The sequence below is a fragment of the Salmo salar genome, chromosome 07 (assembly GCF_965601325.2).
Source record: "Salmo salar chromosome 07, fSalSal1, whole genome shotgun sequence".
NCBI classification, from domain to species: Eukaryota; Metazoa; Chordata; class Actinopteri; order Salmoniformes; family Salmonidae; genus Salmo; species Salmo salar.
The window spans coordinates 17160303-17184036 of NC_138297.1; the positions used below are offsets into that span (position 1 = coordinate 17160303).

Consider the following 23734-nt stretch of genomic DNA (forward strand, 5'->3'; position numbering starts at 1 on the left):
GTTATAATCTCCACCCGGCACAGCCAGAAGAGGACTGGCCACCCCTCATAGCCTGGTTCCTCTCTAGGTTTCGGCCTTTCTAGGGAGTTTTTCCTAGCCACTGTGCTTCTACACCTGCATTGCTTGCTGTTTGGGGTTTTAGGCTGGGTTTCTGTACAGCACTTTGAGATATCAGCTGATGTAAGAAGGGCTATATAAATACATTTGATTTAGCTTGTTAGTAAATAAATAATCAACTCAATTGGTGTGGTACGGAGTGATTTAGTGAGAGCCGGGTTTGTGCAGATTTACGAATTATGTGACGTTCAGGATGAGACTGTAGAGGAAATTAATTGATTAGCGACTGCTGTAAAATCTATATTCTGATATTCTTTGAGTTAATTTGGGAAATGAAAACTCATTAAACAAACATTTCCCATAGTGCCCCAAGTGACTGAGTTAATGATCACCTGATTAATTTAATCATGTAATTATAAAATAAGTTAATTACTCGATAAACAGCAGTCGTCACATTAATGATACAACGTTACGACATATTTTAACAAACCTAATACAATGGCACATTTAAGCGCAAGAGGAAACGCTACAGATTCAGGGGTGTGTCAGAAATATTTGGCTATTTTCACTATCACAATTATCGGCGCACTTGCTGGCGTTGCCGTGAAAGGGCTGTGTTTTTATGAATAAACAAGTTGTGGGTGTGTCGAGGTTTGGCCCCTCACTGGCCAATCAAAACGGGCTCCATGGCATAATATGTGGTTGCTTCAGATTGTGTATTTACGGTATTTTATGTATTGCCTTGGAATCAACTCTAATTCCAATGTTAGTCCGTTATAGTTTATTAAATGGCTTACAGGAACTAAATAAAATGTAGACTTTATATGTTAACTTGAACCCATTTGCAGTCCACATTGTTGTAAAGGAATTGTATGGCTTCAATAGCATTCACACTGATATAGGGGCTAGGCCTACTGTAAATAACACTTTGGCTGAGCAAGGACATGCTGAACATTGTCAATAAGCAAGATTAAATTAATTATTGATAAGGCCTAAAAATAGAACGAATAATTCTAATCAAATTCTGAACAAAACAAACCAAGACTTTCTTTTAAATAGACTATGTCACACTTACAGGCACCATCATTTCTCCCCGTGGGAATATAATATTAAAACAATGCAGACTATGATAGGTTTGAGGCACATCCAAAACGGGACCTGCATGGTTAAAATATGCTATGCTCTCTCTGGTGTGGATATGCTCTCTCTGGTGTGGATATGCTCTCTCTGGTGTGGATATGCTCTCTCTGGTGTGAGATGAAGAGGTTGAAGCTCTGGAAATAAGCCAAACGTGGTAGGATTTGACCGACCCCATGCCCTCCTCCTTCACTGCCCAAATGGGCATCTTCAGGGTGAATGACAGGCACCCAGCGTCCAGACAGAGTCGGCATTATGGAAGAATTTAACGTGTTACAGGGAAGTAAGCATTGTACTATTTACAGACACTTTCAGTTTATTTCAGAGTATAAGTGCATGTTTTCTTTCTGTGTCTCGCTCTCTTTCTCTCTGTTTCACCCACAAACACACTCTGGATCCCTCCCTCTGGAGACATCTGCCTGGCAGCCCAGCGGGTGTGTCATGTTTGACGTCACAAAGGAATGCATCACAAGAGTCTGGGGTGAGGGGGGGGGGTATCGTGAAAAGGCTCAGCTCTCACAATGAACAGTAACCTCTGCACCCTCGCACAGTGCTCGCTCTGGTGCACACACACACACACACTTCAACTACTAGAAAGATGGAGAGAACAGCAGAACACACAGACGTATGCACATGGGAACAACACATGCAGTGTCACACACAGCATCAAATAAACATGCATATTGGAAACACAGAGATGCCTTAGGAGGACTTTCTAAAAACTGAGCAGAGACACAGTTGAGAGCTGATGCCATTAAATTATGTGATGAGAACCAGACAAATGCCCTCCGTCCCGCTTGGCCTCTCTATTTTGTCTTTCCAAGAATCATACCGTTTTTCTCATTTATGTGCGTCAGACTTCCTCTCATTCAGAGGATTTACAGTAAAACCATTGTCTTAGAATCGTAGGTTATCAGGTAACTACAGAAAAACAAACCAAATGGGGTAGAAATGAGACGTTAGACAGGAAACTTTAGACAGGACACTTTAGACAGGACACTTTAGACAGGACACTTTAGACAGGAGACCTTAGACAGGAGACCTTAGACAGGAGACTTTTCTTTGTCAACGTTGTTAGCTGCATGATGAGTCCTTGTCTTGGAAAAAAGGCCTTGTAAGCGAAACGTAAACAACAATAAAACGAGTCTCCATTCCATCCATCAAATGTCGCTATTTTATTGTATTTTTTTATTTAACTAGGCAAGTCAGTTAAGAACTAATTCTTCTTTATAGTGACGGCCTACCCCGGATAACGCTGGGCCAATTGTGCACAGCCCTATGGGACTCTGGATGTGATACAGCCTGGAATCGAACCCTGGTCTGTAGTGATTCCTCTAGCACAGAGATGCAGGGCCTTAGACCGCTGCACCACTCGGGAGCCAGAGTTGGGCACATTTCAAAACAAGGGCTGCATCCCAATTGCCAGCCCATTCCCTACATAATGTACTACTTTTGACCAGTAGCCCTATGGGCCCTGGACGCAAGTAGAGCTGGGAATTACCAGGGACCTCACGATACGATATTATCACAATACTTAGGTGCCGATACAATGGAAAGATGTGTTTTGTACACTCAGTGTATGTCTGGTGCAGAAGGGAAAGCATGAGAAAGCATGAGAAAACAAGAACTCATCTTCAGGAAGTGACGCCAATAAGACCAATCGGCTCTGTCCCTTCCTCAAAACAGAGGGCCTATTTCACCATTGCGCTTCATCGTGCACATTAAGACAAATCCTATTATTAGAAACTGGGGTTAACAGGGGTCAGGTTGCTCTCATGATTGATACAGCCAGAGAGGACTGTGGGATATTTGGGTGAATGACAAATCGGTCGCTCCGATGAGAGAAGGTTGATTGTTATCGACCAATAGGACACCCAGAGGTGTCTGCCAGGGTCGTGACTTGCAGTAACTGAAAGAAAACTGTTAAGATGTACAGACACACACGCACGCAGTCACACACACAGACAAAGCCTTTTAGCAATGTCAGCATGCTCAATAGTCTTCCTCCACTTCCTGTGATGAGGCAGAGTGTATCCTTAATTCAGACCCTCTTTGGCACAACGCACCACGTGACCACGGCATTCTCCACTCAATATAATTGGCTGCTTCAACAATAACCAGTGAACTGTGTGACCACTGACTTCTATAGCATGACATATCAGGGTTCAAGGTTCACCAACTGATGTAGCAGACTAGAAGTCTATGGCCTTCTAGCTAACGTTACCATAAGCCTTATGTAGAAGGTAATAGGCCTATGTAACGTTACCATAACCGTTATGTAGAAGGTAGTAGGCCTATGTAACGTTACCATAACCGTTATGTAGAAGGTAGTAGGCCTATGTAACGTTACCATAAGCGTTATGTAGAAGGTAGTAGGCCTATGTAACGTTACCATAACCGTTATGTAGAAGGTAGTAGGCCTATGTAACGTTACCATAAGCGTTATGTAGAAGGTAATAGGCCTATGTAACGTTACCATAACCGTTATGTAGAAGGTAATAGGCCTATGTAACGTTACCATAACCGTTATGTAGAAGGTAATAGGCCTATGTAACGTTACCATAACCGTTATGTAGAAGGTAATAGGCCTATGTAACGTTACCATAAGCGTTATGTAGAAGGTAATAGGCCTATGTAACGTTACCATAAGCGTTATGTAGAAGGTAGTAGGCCTATGTAACGTTACCATAAGCGTTATGTAGAAGGTAGTAGTAGGCCTATGTAACGTTACCATAAGCGTTATGTAGAAGGTAATAGGCCTATGTAACGTTACCATAAGCGTTATGTAGAAGGTAGTAGGCCTATGTAACGTTACCATAAGCGTTATGTAGAAGGTAGTAGTAGGCCTATGTAACGTTACCATAAGCGTTATGTAGAAGGTAGTAGTAGGCCTATGTAATGTTACATAAGCGTTATGTAGAAGGTAATAGTAGGCCTATGTAATGTTACATAAGCGTTATGTAGAAGGTAATAGGCCTATGTAACGTTACCATAAGCGTTATGTAGAAGGTAGTAGGCCTATGTAACATTACCATAAGCGTTATGTAGAAGGTAATAGACCTATGTAACGTTACCATAACCGTTATGTAGAAGGTAATAGGCCTATGTAACGTTACCGTAAGCGTTATGTAGAAGGTAATAGGCCTATGTAACGTTACCATAAGCGTTATGTAGAAGGTAATAGGCCTATGTAACGTTACCATAAGCGTTATGTAGAAGGTAATAGGCCTATGTAACGTTACCATAAGCGTTATGTAGAAGGTAATAGGCCTATGTAACATTACCATAAGCGTTATGTAGAAGGTAATAGACCTATGTAACGTTACCATAACCGTTATGTAGAAGGTAATAGGCCTATGTAACGTTACCGTAAGCGTTATGTAGAAGGTAATAGGCCTATGTAACGTTACCATAAGCGTTATGTAGAAGGTAATAGGCCTATGTAACGTTACCATAAGCGTTATGTAGAAGGTAATAGGCCTATGTAACGTTACCATAAGCGTTATGTAGAAGGTAATAGGCCTATGTAACATTACCATAAGCGTTATGTAGAAGGTAGTAGTAGGCCTATGTAACGTTACCGTAAGCGTTATGTAGAAGGTAATAGGCCTATGTAACGTTACCATAAGCGTTATGTAGAAGGTAATAGGCCTATGTAACGTTACCATAAGCGTTATGTAGAAGGTAGTAGGCCTATGTAACGTTACCATAAGCGTTATGTAGAAGGTAGTAGTAGGCCTATGTAACGTTACCATAAGCGTTATGTAGAAGGTAGTAGTAGGCCTATGTAATGTTAAATAAGCGTTATGTAGAAGGTAATAGTAGGCCTATGTAATGTTACATAAGCGTTATGTAGAAGGTAGTAGGCCTATGTAACATTACCATAAGCGTTATGTAGAAGGTAATAGGCCTATGTAACGTTACCATAACCGTTATGTAGAAGGTAATAGGCCTATGTAACGTTACCGTAAGCGTTATGTAGAAGGTAATAGGCCTATGTAACGTTACCATAAGCGTTATGTAGAAGGTAATAGGCCTATGTAACGCTACCATAAGCGTTATGTAGAAGGTAATAGGCCTATGTAACGTTACCATAAGCGTTATGTAGAAGGTAATAGGCCTATGTAACATTACCATAAGCGTTATGTAGAAGGTAGTAGTAGGCCTATGTAACGTTACCGTAAGCGTTATGTAGAAGGTAATAGGCCTATGTAACGTTACCATAAGCGTTATGTAGAAGGTAATAGGCCTATGTAACGTTACCATAAGCGTTACGTAGAAGGTAATAGGCCTATGTAACGTTACCATAAGCGTTATGTAGAAGGTAATAGGCCTATGTAATGTTACATAAGCGTTATGTAGAAGGTAGTAGGCCTATGTAATGTTACATAAGCGTTATGTAGAAGGTAATAGGCCTATGTAACATTACCATAAGCGTTATGTAGAAGGTAATAGTAGGCCTATGTAACGTTACCATAAGCGTTATGTAGAAGGTAATAGGCCTATGTAACGTTACCATAAGCGTTATGTAGAAGGTAATAGGCCTATGTAATGTTACATAAGCGTTGTGTAGAAGGTAGTAGGCCTATGTAACGTTATCTTAACAGTTGTAGTTAACTGGTCACTGCTTGTCATTGTGAATAAAGGGAACAAGGACATATGGCAGTACTACACCCAGAGCTGGTACCTGCCTCTCTGTCCAGCTCCAGACAATCAACCTCCTGACACAGGCAGGGCAACCAAACAGACGCCCGAAAGACGGCTGTTCCATCCCCATGGCAACGGGACTGTTTGGTATAGTTTGTTGTTCAGAAAACAGACTATGTAGTCACTTACTGAAATGACTCTCTCAGGAGCGACCTAGAAATGTATTTACTGGCCCGGTATACAATGGATACCTATATGGGAAGCAAGATCTTCGGCTCTGTTGCATTGCATTGTGGGAAGAAAGGTTTCCCAATGCCTTATCTTATCTAGGGGAAGTCAAGCTATTTAACATGTTACAGGGAAGAAAGCCTTGTGCTATTTCCCTTGGTTCACTCCAGACCTGACTGCAATAGCATCGAACAGTCCCCGCGATATGCAACTGTTCAGGGAAGTCAGGAATCAATACACACAGTCAGTCAGGAAAGCAAAGGCTAGCTTTTTCAAACAGAAATTTGCATCCTGTAGCTCTAACTCCAAAAAAATGTTGGGACACTGTAAAGTCCATGGAGAACAAGAGCACCTCCTCCCAGCTGCCCAATGCACTGAGGCTAGGTAACACTGTAACCACCGATAAATCCACGATAATCGAGAATTTCAATAAGCATTTCTCTACGGCTGGCCATGCTTTCCTCCTGGCTACCCCAACCCACAGCTCCGCACTCCCCACAGCTACTTGCCCAAACCTCCCCAGCTTCTCCTTCACCCAAATCCAGAAAGCAGATGTTCTGAAAGAGCTGCAAAACCTGGACCCGTACAAATCAGCTGGGCTAGAAAATCTGGACCCTCTCTTTCTAAAATGATCTGCCGCCATTGTTGCAACCCCTATTATCAGTCTGTTCAACATCTCTTTCGTATTGTTCGAGATCCCTAAAGATTGGAAAGCTGCTGCGGTCATCCCCCTCTTCAAAGGTGGTGACACTCTAGACCCAAACTCTTATAGACCTATATCCATCCTGCCCTGCCTTTCTAAAGTCTTCGAAAGCCAAGTTAATAAACAAATCACTGACCATTTCGAATCCAACCGTACCTTCTTCGCTGTGCAATCCGGTTTCCGAGCTAGTCATGGGTGCACCTCAGCCAAGCTCAAGGTGGTAAACGATATCATAATAGCAATCGATAAAAGATTGAAGATGGCTGCACAGTACATCGACCTGGCCAAGGCTTTCGACTCTGTCAATCACCATATTTTTATCGGCAGACTCAACAGCCTTGGTTTCTCAAATGACTGCCTCGCCTGGTTCACCAACTACTTCTCAGACAGAGTTCAGTGTGTCAAATGGGAGGGCCTGTTGTCCGGACCTCTGGCAGTCTCTATGGCGGTACCACAGGGTTCAATTCTCGGGCTGACTCTCTTCCTCTGTAAATATCGTCGATGTCGCTCTTGGTGATTCCCTGATCCACCTCTACGCAGACGACACCATTCTGTATATATCTGGCCCTTCTTTGGACACTGTGTTAACAAACCTCCAAACAAGCTTCAATGACATACAACACTCCTTCCGTGGCCCCAAACTGCTCTTAAACACTAGTAAAACTAAATGCATGCTTTTCAACCGTTCGCTGCCCGCACCCGCCCGCCCAACTAGCATCACTACTCTGGACGGTTCTGACTTAGAATATGTGGACAACTACAAATACCTAGGTGTCTGGCTAGACTGTAAACTCTCCTTCCAGACTCATTTTAAACATCTCCAATCCAAAATTAAATCTAGAATCGGCTTTCTATTCCGCAACAAAGCCTCCTTCACTCACGCCGCCAAACATACCCTAGTAAAACTGACTATCCTACCGATCCTCGATGATGTCATTTACAAAATAGCCTCCAACACTCTACTCAGCAAACTGGATGCAGTCTATCACAGTGCCATCCGTTTTGTCACCAAAGCCCCATATACCACCCACCACTGCGACCTGTATGCTCTAATCGGCTGGCCCTCGCTACATATTCGTCACCAGACCCACTGGCTCCAGGTCATCTATAAGTCCTTGCTAGGTAAAGCTCCGCCTTATCTCAGCTCACTGGTCACGATAACAACACCCACCCGTAGCACGCGCTCCAGCAGGTATTTCTCACTGTTCATCCCCAAAGCCAACACCCCTTTGGCCGCCTTACCTTCCAGTTCTCTGCTGCCAATGACTTGTATTTGTAGACTTGTATTTCCCTCACTAACTTTAAACACCAGCTATCTGAGCAGCTAACCGATCGCTGCAGCTGTACATAGCCCATCTGTAAATAGCCCATCCAATCTACCTACCTAATCCCCATATTGTTTTTATTTACTTTTCTGCTCTTTTGCATACCAGTATTTCTACTTGCACATCATCATCTGCACATCTATCACTCCAGTGTTAATTTGCTAAATTGTAATTACTTGCTACTATGGCCTATTTATTGCCTTAACACAATAGAAAAAAATAAAGTCTATATCCAGTGTGTGCAAATGGCGTGAGGTATTTACTTTACGGTTGTTTACTCCATGTGTAACTCTGTGTTGTTGTTTGTGTTGCACTGCTTTGCTTTATCTTGGCCAGGTCACAGTTGTAAATGAGAACTTGTTCTCAACTAGCCTACCTGGTTAAATAAAGGTGAAATAAACTACAAATAAAAAACATTACATCTCAGTGTAGGTGAGTGAGTTAGCACTGATATGCACTTTAGGCACCACAACCAAGGAAGGGCTGTGGGCCTATTTCAATTTCTCAGCAGCTTATCAGAGAACACACATTTGCATTCTCCAGAGGCATGCCGTTCCAATAAATGTAGCACGTACTTACACACAGATATTGGTTGTTCTTTTTGCAACGTTACGGAATAAGGCCTCACCTGCGTTGACAACTTGACTAAATTCATTAGTAGCATGACACTGATCAGTAATTCATAAAGTGGTCATCTGTCTCTACTGTTCATTTCTCTCCAATCTCCCTCTCTCTCTCTCTCTCTGCCCTCCCCTTCTGTGGGTTTGGTCCGGATCTGCTCTCTGTCCGTAGGCGAGGGAGAATTCCGGCAGGGGTGGGGGCTTTCCCCGGGAAGAACGAGAGCTTTGTCCCCTGTGGGACGGAGCCATAGGCTGACAGACAGTCTGGCAACCTCAAACTCTGAGGGAGAGGGAGGGAGACAGAAAAGAGACACAGAAACAGAGACTGAGACAGAAGAGAGACAGCGACAGAAGATAGGGAGAGACGGAGATACATGTCCAAATCACAGTGAAGCTAACATCAACGCTGTCTGAGAGAGTTATTAATGATTATCTCTGCATCATGTAATGCACCAGGGGCCTGAGATAACTCACCTATTAACCAGCGCTAGCTAACAAAAACTACTGGAGCCACAATGGCTGCCAGTCGTTGAAGTTTAACCTCCATTCGCTGAGTATCCTCAAAGATGATCTATATATTGACAAGATATTGGACTGTCTGCTCTAACAATAGGAAAAAATGTCCGCAATAGGGGAGGGCAGGCGGGAGGAGTCGGAAACATTCTGGCCAATGAGAGGGCAGACACGTATGTGAACAGGCACAACTCCTATATAAAATATTCCCAACTTGGTCTGCTCAAGGCTAGATTCTCGCACAGACCAATTTGGGGGCGGAGTCAACCCTATCAATTCACCTCTTCCTCTCTGGTATCCTGGGAAATACAGAATGTGGGGGTCGCCAAGGGGTCAATCAGGGGTCGAGGTCAGGAGGTTGTGTCAGACTTAGCTGGTGGTAAGTGGGCAGTCACTTTCTTTTTTTTTTTTTAACTACCCCTTTTTAAAACATGGTTCAATGCATTGGTCCCATGTCGTGCATTGACCTACCTAGCTAATCAAGGTTTGGCTGACTAAACACTCTCCAATGTTTGCACAGTTGTGTAGAACAGCACTGCAACAGATAAATCAGTTTCAACTGACACAGAGAGCCAAACGGAAATGTAGAAGTATGATAAGTATCCCTCAACTCTAATACAACAACTGCACATACACATACACATGCTCAGGTACAGAGATTGAAACATAATATAGGGAAATGTGTCAAATGTTTCTGGCCAAATATCTGCCTGATCCTTGCATCCATTTAGCATTCACAAGTCAGTGGTGAGAATTCTCTATCTACATGACAACTGCCTTACAATCACTGTAGAAAAGATGCCAAACCAAGCTAGTGAGAGAAACCAAATGTTAGCCTAAACCTGGAAAAAAATTATCAACGATTTCCTGGGTTTTGGAATCCTCTCACATCCTGTGTGGTGTGACCTTACAGTGCCTCGTTGTCCCCTCTCGTCCCCTGGAGTTCTGTTGTTCGGGCCGTCATTCTAAAGCTCTCTGTTCTACGCAGCATATTATTATTCTGGAACATTAGTCAAGTGTGTGTGTAGGGGGATTGTGTGTGTGTAGGGGGGTTGTGTGTGTGTAGGGGGGGGGGGGGGGGGGGGGGGGGGTGTGTGTGAGGGTGTGTGTGTGTGTGTGTGAGTGATGTATATATATATATATATATATATATATATATATATATATATATATATATATATATATATATATGGTGTACGTGCATGCGTGTGTATCAATGCATGTGTGTATCCAAGCCAGAGTTACCCAATGGGGCCAGCAGTGCGTGTGTGAAAGGGAATCCCGTGCCAACTCCTACCTGCTCCAGCATCCTTCCCCCCCCAACCTAATCAGAGCCTGGGATCTCCGGATGCAGCCTGCCGGCATTTCCAAAATAAAGAGGGGAGGGGGGGGGGGGGGCCGGGCCGGAACTCTTATCAGAGCCAGTCAGACACTGTGCCAATGGAAACACACCGGAGCCAAGCCCTGGTTGAACTCCTCCACAGAGCCTGGTACTGCCACCCCATCACAGGTGATGCCTGTCAGGCAGCAACACGCTGGCATTGAAGATATGCCAATGTCAGCGAAAGGATAAGTACAGGTTTGTTCCAATCAAGACTGAGGGAGTTTTTCCTTGCCACTCTCTGTGTCGGCTGTGTTATAGTTGGGGGTTTTGAACTTTGTTGTCTCTCCTAACATGGACAGTAAGCGAAACTATGCACTTTGTGACAAAGGTATTTGTAGAAAAAACCTTGATTGGTTGGTGAATTAATATAGAAGATTGGAATGAACTAATAGCAAGGTAATTTATTAAATTGATTTGAGGTTACATTTAGCATTGCAACCTGTTTCTATCTACAAGACCAGGATCTCTTCCTAGTTGTATTTCAAGCCACAAAAAGAGCATAGCTTGTTTGCAACTTTAAAATGCAGAGTAGTTATTGATTTGAATTTACGAGAACCGTCTCTTCCTACTCATCCCATGACCTACTTAACAAACCACATACTTTATTTTAAATGACTAACTGGCCATGACTGTGAAGCCCTATCTCTAACCATCACAGTGCTTTAAGAAAGTATTCATACCCCTAGACTTATTCCACATTTTTGTTCTACAGACTGAATTCAAAATGGATTTAAAAAAATGTAACTATTACAAAGTGAAAACATATTTTTAGAAATGTTTGAAAATGTATTAACTATGAAATACAGAAATATCTCCTGTACATAAGTATCTACACCCCTGAGTCACCTTTGGCAGCGATTACAGCAGTGAGTCTTTCTGGTTGTCTCTAAGAGAAAGTATTTGCACACCTGGATCGTACAATATTTGCACATTCTTTAAGCTCTGTCAAGTTGGTTGTTGATCATTGCTAGACAGCAATTTTCAAGTCTTGCCATGGATTTTCAAGCCGAATTCAGTCAGAATTGTAACTAGGCCACTCAGGAACCTTCAATGTTGTCTTGATAAGCAATTCCAGTGTATATTTGGCCTTGTGTTATAGGTTATTGTCCTGCTGAAAGGTGAATGTGTCTCCCAGTGTCTGTTGGAAAGCAGACTGAACCAGGTTTTCCTCTAGGATTTTGCCTGCGCTTAGCTCTATTCCGTTTATTTGTATCCCCCCCAAAAAAACTCCCTAGTCCTTGCCAATGACAAGCATACCCATAACATGATACATCCACCACCATGTTTGAAAATATGAAAAGTGGTACTCAGTGATGTGTTGTGTTTGCCCCAAACATAACGCTTTGTATTCAGGACATAAATGTAATTTCTTTGCCAATTTTTTTGCAGTTTTACTTTAGTGCCTTATTGCAAACAGAATGCATTTTTTTTTATTCTGTACAAGCTTCCTTCTTTTTACTCTGTCATTTAGTTTAGTATTGTGGAGTAACTACAATGTTGTTGATCCATCCTCAGTTTTCTCCTATCACAGCCATTAAACTGTAATTGTTTTAAAGTCACCATGGAACTCATCGTGAAATCCCTGAGTGGTTTCCTACCTCACTGGCAACTGAGTTAGGAAGGACACCTGTATCTTTATAGTGACTAGGTGAATTGATACACCATCCAAAGTGTAACTAATAACTTCACCATGCTCAAAGGGATATTCAAAGGGATATTCAATGTCTGCTTTTTTTTAACCCATCTTTGCGAGGCATTGGAAAACCTCCCTGGTCTTTGTGGTTGAATCTGTGTTTGCAATTCACTCTTCGACTGATGGACCTTACAGATAATTGTATGTGTTGGGTACAGAGATTCTGTAGTCATTGAAAAATCATGTTAAACACTATTATTGCCCATAGAGTGAGTCTATGCAACTTATTAAGCAACGTTTTACTCCTGAACGTACTTAGGCTTGCCATAACTTCAGGGGTTAAATACTTATTGACTCAAGGCATTTCAGCTTTTCATTTTTAATTAAATTTGTAAACATTTCTAAAAACATAATTCCACTTTGACATTATGGAAAATTGTGTGTAGGCCAGTGGCACAAAATCTAAATTTAATTAATTTAAAATTAAGCCTGTAACACAACAAAATGTGGGAAAAGTACAGGGTTGTGAATACTTTCAGAAGGCACTGTACATCCATTTACATATAATTCCTCTAGGATTCTCTTTCTAATGTCCATATCAAGGCTCGTCTTCATACAGAGTCTCAGAGTTAGATCATAATGAATAAGATGACATGGACAAAACGGGACCTGATCCTAGATCAGCACTCTTTAGCCAATTAGTGCTTGACTCTGTAGTCTCCACCTACATACCTGTGACTGGCAAAGCAAGTCTATTGACGCAGCAACCCCTGTTACAGATAATACAAGTCACTATGCATTTTAGGAGTTTATCAAGTTCAATATGTCTATTTCCTGGACTGAATACCTCACATGCCACCACTGTGGGCTAAATGTCCAAATTGCCCTCATAATTCCCCTCAGTGAACTTGGGAATGTTGATGTGTGTGAGTAGCGAGAGACTGCAAGTGTCTGTGAGGGCAGAATAACACAGGGGATGTTTTCAGTGCGCTGCATTGGGGCGCTAGGGGCCCTGAGTGAAAACATGCTGGTGGTGCACAGCTGTGTCAGATGCTTGTCCACTCTGGGAAAAAAGTGTTGATCCAAGATTTATTGAAACATTTTCTAGCATGAGAGCTACTTTTAAAAAGAGTTGATCCAAGGTCTTTTTAAACCAGGGTATTTAAACATTTTCTAGCATGAGAGCTACTTTAAATAAATTATAGCCTTCAAATAGGCACATTCTTTTCTTCTCCCCTGCGACTGTTCCCGGGTCCTTAGTGCACTGTTTTCTGCCAATATACCTGGTAGAATGATGGTTGATAAACTTCTAAGGGGGCCCTATACATTTTTTATTTTGAAAACGGTTTTACATTTTCTCAAATTATGTTGTTTTCTCAGTTGTATTTTTGCTGGTTTTAGAAAGAAAAAAAAAAAGAAAAAAAATCGCTCTCAAAATTACAATTGTTTATAGAGCAACAATGAAATAAATTGGATGTTCTGAGTCCATGTCAATGCTTAAACCACATCTGAATACCATTTTTTTTAGGTCTGGAAGAAAACTAACAAATGTAATTTTTGGGGGGGGTGTAATTCCCCCTTTAATTGCCATTCTGGCCCTTTAACTGTGAATCTAGCGAGTGAGGAATGTGCAGTCTAATGTGCCGGTCTAGCGATGGTTCTGTACTGCTGCTGATCATTTCATGGCAAAGTTTGCAAATAACAAATAATAGATTTACTTCTGCCAGGTAAGTCTACTTTGCAGTTAACATTTAAGCTTTTGGGGAAAGTATTTCTGTCAACCCACAAGACGGTTATCACATCAACTGGCTACACACAAAGTGATTGACAAACGCACGCACCACAGACAGACGCAATAATCCTGGAAATGAATTTGCAAATATTGTGTTAGATTTGGCTTTTTAAACCAATAGTGGCTAACCAGGGGTGGGATATTGTCAATGTTGCATTGATTTGATAATAGCTGGGAGCTTGCAGTGTTTGATACTTGTGAGATTTGTTTATGACAGTTTGCAGTGAAACACGTGAAAAGTACTTTCAGAATAGATTGGAGAGCTACTCATAGGTGGGCTATGAGCTACAGGTAGCTATCAACCTGTTTTTAAACTGTGGTTCCTCTTGAAAACACAATTAAGTTAAGTTTGACTCCACCAACGCTTAGTGTGGCATTTTCCATGTGATTTCCAATTATAGTTGGCCAAGCTCCAGAGTACACGCGCGCACACACACACACACTCCCCCTCTCTTTGTTTCATGTGTGTTTTTTCCTGCTGTTAATCTGGCCTTGTATTGATCTCGTTCTACAAACGTAGAGCGACTTTGGGTCATTGAAAAGCGCAATATAAGTCCCATGTACTATTATAAGTGTGTATTTATAGTTAATCTAAATATACAGTATGTGTGCCAATGTGTTTATGACTGATTGTGTGCATCTGAGGGCCAATGTGTCAATGACTGACTGATGTTGAGGTGTGTGTGTGTGTGTGTGTGTGTGTGTGTGTGTGTGTGTGTGTGTGTGTGTGTGTGTGTGTGTGTGTGTGTTGGATTAATGCAGGGGCTTACCGGGTGAAGCCCCTGGGCCCAGGCCCGTGAGGGGCCCAAGAGGCAGCAAAAAAATAATTATATATCTACATTTTTAATTGTTTTTAAGACACTTAATTATATACAGTACCAGTCAAAAGTTTGGACACACCTACTAATTCAAGGGTTTTTCTTTATTTTTACCATTTTCTACATTGTAGAAAAATAGCGAAGACATCAAAATTATGAAATTACACACATGGAATCATGTAGTAACTAAAAAAGTTATTTTATATATTTATATTTGAGATTCTTCAAAGTAGCCACCCTTTGCCTTGATGACAGCTTTGCACACTTGGCATTCTCTCAACCAACTTCATGTGGTAGTCACCTGGAATGCATTTCAATTAACAGGTATGCCTTGTTCAAAGTTCATTTGTGGAATTTCTTTCCTTCTTAATGCGTTTGAGCCAATCAGTTGTCTTGTGACAAGGTAGGGATTGAAATTTTCTTCAAGTGCAGTCGCAGAAACCATCATGAAACTGGCTCTCATGCGGACCGCCACAGGAAAGAAAGACCCAGAGTTACCTCTGCTGCAGAGGATAAGTTAATTAGAGTTACCAGCCTCAGAAATTGCAGCCCAAATAAATGCATCACAGAGTTCAAGTAACAGACACATCTCAACATCAACTGTTCAGAGGAAACTGCGTGAATCAGGCCTTTATGGTCAAATTGCTGCAAAGAAACCACTACAAAGGACACCACTAAGAAGAAGAGACTTGCTTGGGCCAAGAAACACGAGCAATGGACATTAGACCGGTGGAAATCTGTCCTTTGTCCAAATTTGAGATTTTTGTTTCCAACAGCCGTGTCTTTGTGAGATGCATAGTAGGTGAACGGATGATCTCCGCATGTATGGTTCCCACCGTGAAGCATGGAGGAGGAGGTGTGATGGTGCTTTGCTGGTGACACTGTAGATCATTTATTTAGAATTCAAGGCACACTTAACCAGCATGGCTACCACAGCATTCTGCAGCGATACGCCATCCCATCTGGTTTATGCTTAGTCCCACTATCATTTATTTTTCAACAGGACAATGACCCAACACACCTCCAGGTTGTATAAGGGCTATTTGACCGTGAAGGAGAGTGATGGAGGGCTGCATCAGATGACCTGGCCTCCACAATCAGCCAACAAGTGCTCAGCATATGTGGGAACTCCTTCAAGACTGTTTGAAAAGCAATCCAGGTGAAGCTGGTTGAGAGAATTCCAAGAGTGTGCAAAGCTGTCATCAAGGCAAAGGGTGGCTACTTTGAAGAATCTCAAATATAAAACATATTTTGATTTGTTTAACACTTTTTTGGTTACTACATGATTCCATATGTGTAATTTCATAGTTTTGATGTCTTCACTATTATTCTGCAATGTAGAAAATAGTCAAATTAAAGAAAACCGCCTGGAATGAGTTGGTGTGTCCAAACTTTTGACTGGTACTAGATAGATAGATATATATATATAAAATATATCCTTAATATTGTAAAAAAAACAAGCACAAACACACACACACACACACACACACACACACATACATACATATATATATATATATTTTTTTACAATACAAGGAAATATATACTGTAAAAATAACTATGAATTAAGTTATCACAAGGGCATACAGATATCTGCCAAAATAAGGAAACACCAACATAAAGTGTCTTAAAAGGGTGTTGTGTCACCACGAGCTGCCAGAACAGCTTCAATACGCCTTGGCATAGATTCTACAAGTGGACCTAAACCATGCCAGGAAAATGCACCCCACACCTTAACATATAGTTTGTATCCCTTGTTTACTATAGTGTTTGCTTTATTTTGGCAGTTACCGGTATGCCTACAGTCCAGGAGGCCGCAGTTTTGGCAGCATGTGCGCTAAATATAGGCTACAGTTTGTTGCATTGTGGCCATAGACATGTAATCCATAGATGAGTTTTGTAACCTCTGACGCTGGCAATCTGACTGTTAAACTCATGGGTACACTAGCATTGGATGCCATTCCTGACATGGCAGTTCCCATTCATCTATAGATTATATTTCTGTAGTTGGTGCAGCTGTCGGTTTGCCTTTTGCAAATAAAAAAAAAACTCCCAATTTGTAGCTAACAGCAGAACTGTTTTTCAAAGTATCTCATCTTGAGATGGTCTATTGCCACGACGAGCACGTTGGCCATCACCGTGAGTAACCTATGGCTTCATCTTCAACATTAGGCGAGTCAGTGTGCCACTGGAAATTGTATTTAGTAGCCAGATTGAGCTCTGTTTCTCAGTGTCAGAGTAGCCACTCATTTAGGTCATTTGTGTGGTATTAAAAAAGATTCAGCTAATGTCTTTTGCCATGTAAACAAGGTAGAATTGCATGAAATGCGTTTTTATAATCCCCGGGGTTTATGATTTCTTAATCCAGCCCTGTGTATACGTGTACACGCTCACTCGTGTGTGTGTGTGTGTGTGTGTGTGTGTGTGTGTGTGTGTGTGTGTGTGTGTGTGTGTGTGTGTGTGTGTGTGTGTCTCTCTTTGCATCTACTTTCCAGTGATGGCCCCTGGCCTGCATTCAAGGCCGTCTTCTGTGTGCACTTTCTTCAATGGTCCTGTTCAATCAGTACGCTTCACTGATGTGTAACTACAGCACAAAGCTACAGGCTCTTCTCCTTTCAAATCTCTACAGCTATAAATAGTGTCTGTCACCCTAAACACAGCTCTATCGTTGCAACAGTGCACTAAAAAAAGTATTTTAATTCACTTTAAAAGTCTTTAAATGTCACCCACCATCTCAGATTGTTCTGAAATCATTTCTGTAGTTAGAAACATATTAAATATGCATTCCGGCAAAATTATTTTGTTGAAATAGATTTTGATCTTTGAGAAATTAAACGAATTCTTTGATTGTGCCCAAATTGGCCATTTTAATTTGTAGGATTCATATCATATTCAATAATTATATTACCTAACATCAGATTTGAACCAAACTTTTTTCTAACAATGAATAAGACATGAGAAATCCAAAGAAATTGTCAAAAGCAGCCCACAGACACCCCACGCCCATCCCACCCCGACAAAATATCGTATCAGGTTTCTATGACTGACAAGTAGTATAGAGATGCGGCTCAAAGTATTGATTCTTCATCCTATGTAATGTATTCTCAGTGAATTTGGTGATGATTCTTTCCCCCTGTTCAGAGAAATGAGTAATTGAAGTTGTTAGGTTTATGTCCCATCCTACATCCAGGTATTACCAGGTTCTGACTACTAGATAGGGTTGTTCCTGCTATTAGGTGTCTTCGCCGGCTATCACTATTGAACACTAGAAATAAAAGTTGGACACCTTTGCACCAGAACCTTCTGCATTCTTCTGAATATCTGCCCTTAAGACCGCATCTCTACGCAATCTATTTCACAGTTCACCTAATAGCAGGAACTTCGTTGTGGATCAATGGTTTGTGATTATTTTTAGAAGCTCGAACACCTCAATGTTCCTTCAATGGCCGCTAACTTGAGCGCCTCGCTACCTTTCCTTGAACCCTTAAAGCATTTCGCTAAACCCCTAACAACATCTGATAAATATGTGAATGGTATGTGACCAATATAATTTGATTTGATTAAAGAGGTGGTTCTCCTGTACACTTTAAAATTATCGGTAAACACTGAAGAAACCATGCCCTTGTTCTCTCGCTCTCTCTATAGGAACAGATTGAGTTTCAAAAGATACATCGGGAGCGAACACAGACCTCCCTTTCCCCAAACAACTGGATATTGCTCACTGCCACAACAGAGGACATGTATAGGCAGGTCTGGGACAAAGCTTCAGAGAAGAAATAAAAAAAACAAGAGGTAGGAGGTAGTGCAGAGATAACATCTTTACAGCACAAAGAGGGACTGTGTTGGTTGTGTTGCTCCATATAGCCTACAAACCCTACATTTAAAAAATATATATATTTGCGCAACAGGGATGTTTTCCAGTCCAGTGGGTTCGTTGATGTCTGCTCAGTCAGAACAGTGGAGAATGAGAGTGGACGGGAGTGTGTGGGAACAAGTTAAGATTAAGAATACTTTATTTGTCAATTGTACACAATGTCCAACTAAAATGTGACTTCTGATTTATCCCAACCCTTCCAACAGACAAACATACAGGTTGGAGAGGTTGGGGCAGGGGGCTGCCATACTGGGCGCTCGTGGAGCAGTTGCTGTGGGGGGTTAAGTGCCTTGCTAAAGGGCACAACGTCAGGCAAGGCAATGGCATCAAGGATTTTTTACCAGCCACCCTCCAGTTGCCAGCTCACTTCCCAACAGATCTTTTTCCTGTCAGACCCGGGATTCTCCCAGCTGCTGGCTTGCCTCTTAATGAGGAAGATGGAGGTGATGGACTGAAACAGTGATACTTTGGCCTACTTAGTGTTTGGTGTGACGGAAAACCTTGAAATTAGGTGTAGAACTAAGAAGACAGACCTACCATGGCCCATTTTCTCAGAAGTGCTGTCGGTCTCTTGTCTAACAAAAAAACTGCCTTGATCTTTTTCTGTTTGCCTAACGTAACACGGCTGTACAGAGAGATTATCCAAGATGGAAGTGGGTCTTTGGTGATCTGAACGAACGGAAATGAGGGGATGTTGAACAAAAACAAACACTGAACCATTACAGATATTGCCAAGCCACTGACAGGGATTATCGGACTTGTCAAAATTATGATAATAATGGTTTTGCCTCTGTGTGAATTCAGGTGGCCTTGTGTATTGACAATCAAGGATACTATCAAGCCTCTCAGCCTGACAGTTCCAAGTAGCTTTTGGTTTGAGAGGGTTGAATTCTCTGTATGAACTTTATTGCATCTATTTGATGTGGTTTATGGACAAAGTCCACGAAAGGGCCTAGATGACCAAAGCTAGAGCCCAAAACACCTACTTAAGCCTACATCACGGTCATTCTCGCAATGAACATCATCAAAGTTCAAGGAGTGACTTTTGACGGTCTTTAAAATTCACCCACTAGAATTCTTGACCTTTGCTTGCGAAGCGGCTGGTCTCGTTATCGAGAAATGCTCGCTAGAGGTTTCACAATTTCCTCAGACTGAGAGCTCTCTCTCTCTTTCTGTGATATGTATACAGGCTACAGTGCTCACATGATATGAAGCAATAACCTAGCGCAACAGAGAGAGAGATGCTCCGTCCAAATAATCATCTCATTTCCCACGCTCCCTGTGAGATCAAGCGAAGAGCAAACACAACAAAACATGTGACAAAATTGAAATCCCTTTTGGACTGCAGCCAAAGTGAATTAATAGTGTCCAATTTTGCCATTTGAAGGGACAATAATAATCAAATGTGTATGTTTGTGCTTGATATTTGTGAGCTATTAGAGCCGATATTGTAGTGGAGAGGGGAGAAGAGTGAGCTTCGCCAAAGACAAAGTGTGTGGTGAGGTGTAGCCTCTGGCAATGCAACAATATAACCTATAGCACAATGTCCTGAGTCCTGTAGGTCAAGCTCCCCAGCAAATAGGAAGACTAACCATTTCACTCAGAGCCAATTGAACTGGTGAAACTGAATTTGACAGTTTGTCATGGAGCTAAGGAAATGTAGTAATTCACAACAGTTGACACCTGTTTATGACCTTCTAGCTCTCTTTAGTGTTGTCTATAACAACGTTCTAACCTCTGTGCATCGTTAAAACCAGCCTACTCTGGACGTGACTAGTGTAGTGACTTACTGTTGTTAGACTTGAGGTCACGATGGATGACAGGAACGATGGCCTCTGTGTGCAGGTAGAGCATCCCTCTAGCAATCTGTACTGCCCAGTTGACCAAGACGTGCGGCGGGATGCGGCGCCCAGCCAGAGCACGGCTCAGCGGGCCACCGGACGCATACTCCATGATGAGGCACAAGTTGGGTTCCTGTAAGCAAACCCCTTTGAGGGCGATGATGTTGCGGTGAGTGAGCATGGCAAACAGCCGGGCCTCCTGGCGCACGTTCTGGGCCGTCACGCTGATGTCCTCGTCTGGGTCCTGGCGGGCCGCCTTCACGGCGACCTCCAGCCCACCTCTCCATGTCCCGCGATACACCTTGCCGAAGCCGCCGACTCCAATGACCTCCTCGAGGCTCAGTTCCGTGAAATCCACGGCCTCGGGTTCGAACTCCCCCACCCCCACTACGGCTGGCCCAAGCTCCCCAACCACGCCAACTCCATTGCCCTGCAGTTTCCCATATGAAGGAGGCTTGAAGGAGACATAGTTCGAGGGAAAGATTCCCACTTTGTTGTTGACCTTGCCTGCCCACCAGCCCTCGTCACCGGATATCTCAGAGTCCAGTGACAGAACTTCCACCAGGTCACCTTTGTGGAGGGTGAGCTCGTCTTTACCGGACGCCTCATAGTCGAATAAAGCCGTCCACACAGGATTGGTGAAGTTCCCTTTTTGTGATCGATCCAGACCTTTCCAGTTCGACAGTGGGCCACGGGTAAAAATGTTCTTCAGTGGCTCCATGGAGCCACAATGAACAGATGTTCAGACACTGGGTTTGATTCTGTATGGTTTTGAAAATAAAGTACAATAATGTACTTTATTGCGCCTCTCTCCCGTTTGTCTGTGTCTAGTTGGCTCATCAGGGACCAATGAAATTTGTTCAAAGGCCTGGCCAACAGGAACACAACCGTGTTCAAAGACAACAGGATAAAAAATGTCTCTCCTGCAACCTGACATGGACTGCATATGTTTCCATTAGAGCTGGCAACAATCAAACAAAGGCCATGGATGTGACCAGTCCTACCAAGTGTGCCGATGGGTAAAAAGGCAGAATTGTCTCCATAAAGCAAGTTTCTACTCAACTGTTGTGGTGTGGTTTCTCAATGCGTGGTTTGAGCACATAGCTCACTCAATTACTCTATTACTATACCAAAAATGGTCACATATTGACCAATGATTAGGTGCTGCTTCTTGAGATATGAAATATAGGAGAACTTATTCAACTATAGCAAAACCACGACCGTGTAGAACACTGGATGGATCACATCATACCAAAATGAGCATCAGGTGGTTGTAGAATATCCAGAACATTGGACAATAATAACCCAACGGAAGAGTTCAACTCCGTTTAGTTGTCCATTTTGAGTTCTGCATTTTTAGCCATGAAGTGAGGTGGCCACCATAAGCAGGAAGCGCTGAGAAGAGGAGAAGAATAGCAGGAAAGGCGCATTTAGTCCTGAGAATCCCGTGCTTTACGACAAGTTTCAAAGTTTACCAATTCGCCCTAAACCATGAGCACGAATAACGGTGTCTGGCCAAAACTTCTATGCGTTCTGTCAACAAATCCCGCACCCGTTTGCGCAACTGTATCCATATTTGCTGTCTTACCCGATGGTGACATACAATGTCTCAATTGTATACGTATGTATTTTCAAAAAAGAACTTGATATCCACCTAGTTCGCAACAAGAAGAGTTGTACAAACCTGCTTAGGAGTCTACTTTTTCTAAAAGAGAAACGCACACCAAAAACAAATCCTGTATTGTGCGTAACGATAATTTAGTGCCAAGCCCTGGCAAGCTCGTCGTTATTATCAATGTCATAATTGATGCATTAATATTTGTTATCATGTCCCCTCTTCCTTAAGCAGTCTTCCCTCGTCCCGTTCTCGAACCACTCTACGTCTGTGCTTACAGTCAAAGAAGAGGGTGGGGTTTAGAAACTTTTTTCCCAACAGGAAAAGAATCAGGGGGGTATTCATTATTTCTTGCAACGGAAACAGTTTACCGTTTAAGAACCAAACGGAAGCAAACAGAGCAAACGGAACAAAACCGGGAAGGGACCTATCTGATTTTGTCCAATAGAAGCTCTCGTTTTCGTTGCAAAACTTTTCCCGTTTGGAGTAAACGGTTTTGTTGCAACAGACGAAACGTTTTGCAACAAAATCGGCGAATACACCCCTGGGCCCTGATTAGAGAAACAACGCAACACTCGCTCTGGTCGAGAGAGGATGGAGAAGGCAGTAATATGTGGACTAATTCCTAATTCCCGTGTTCTGCATTTGAGGTTTACTGGAATATCTGAGTGCCAAATAAATATGCATGTCGCACAAAGGAGCCTTATTGTCATTAGGCCACTAATTGTTATGGGCCAAGTGTCACAACTGGATGAGGTTAAACACTGAGTGTACAAAACATAAGGAACACCTGCTCTTTCCGTGACATAGACTGACCAGGTGAATCCAGGTTAAATAAGGATTTTTAAGCCTTGAGACAATTGAGACATGAATTGTGTATGTGTGCCAGTCAGAGCATGAATGGGCAATACAAAATATGTAAGTGTATGGTTTGAGTGTGTCAAGAACTGCAACACTGCTGGGTTTTTCACGCTCAACAGTTTCCCGTGTGTATCAACAATGGTCCACAATCCAAAGGACATCCAGCCAACTTGACACAACTGTGGGAAGCTTTGGAGTCAACATGGGCCAGCATCCCTGTGGAACGCTTTTGACACCTTGTATAGTCCATGCCCCAACGAATTCAGGCTGTTCTTTACCTTGGGGCAAGTTAGTGGTCCGGTCCAATGTGCAAATGTTGACATATAAACATCATCATTGAGTTTATAAGGCCTATAATGGGTTACATAGTCTCAAATAATATTGTGGTTGATCATACAGTCATATGAAACAGGGATAATTGTCCTTGTCATTACTGTAGTGTAGATAGGGGAGGGGGCACCTTTGCCGTGTGCTGCTATGTGGAAACAGTGTTGGTCCTTCTGTGGTAGCTTCCCTGCCCCGTGGTAGGTGCTTGTTGCTCCGCTGCTTCCTAAAGTCAACTCCCCCACCAAACACCACCCATGCATCCCCCACCCCATGTATCCCCCATCTCATGCATCCCCCATTCCATTTATCGGGGCAACAGGTAGCCTAGCGGGTTAGAGCTTTGGGCCAGTAACCGATGG

At 42.4% G+C, this 23734-nt stretch overlaps 1 protein-coding gene across 1 annotated transcript in view; it reads right to left on the reverse strand.

Annotated features, from left to right (window-relative positions):
- Positions 1 to 22467, reverse strand: part of LOC106608687 (mitogen-activated protein kinase kinase kinase 11) — a 50709-nt gene extending 28242 nt beyond the window's left edge. Inside the window, exon 1 of the mRNA XM_014206786.3 lies at positions 20522 to 22467. Within this exon, the coding sequence (XP_014062261.2) occupies positions 20522 to 21293 (772 nt within the window). The 5' untranslated portion in view covers positions 21294 to 22467. The remainder of the gene's footprint in view (positions 1 to 20521) is intronic.
- Positions 22468 to 23734: the final 1267 nt, after the last annotated feature.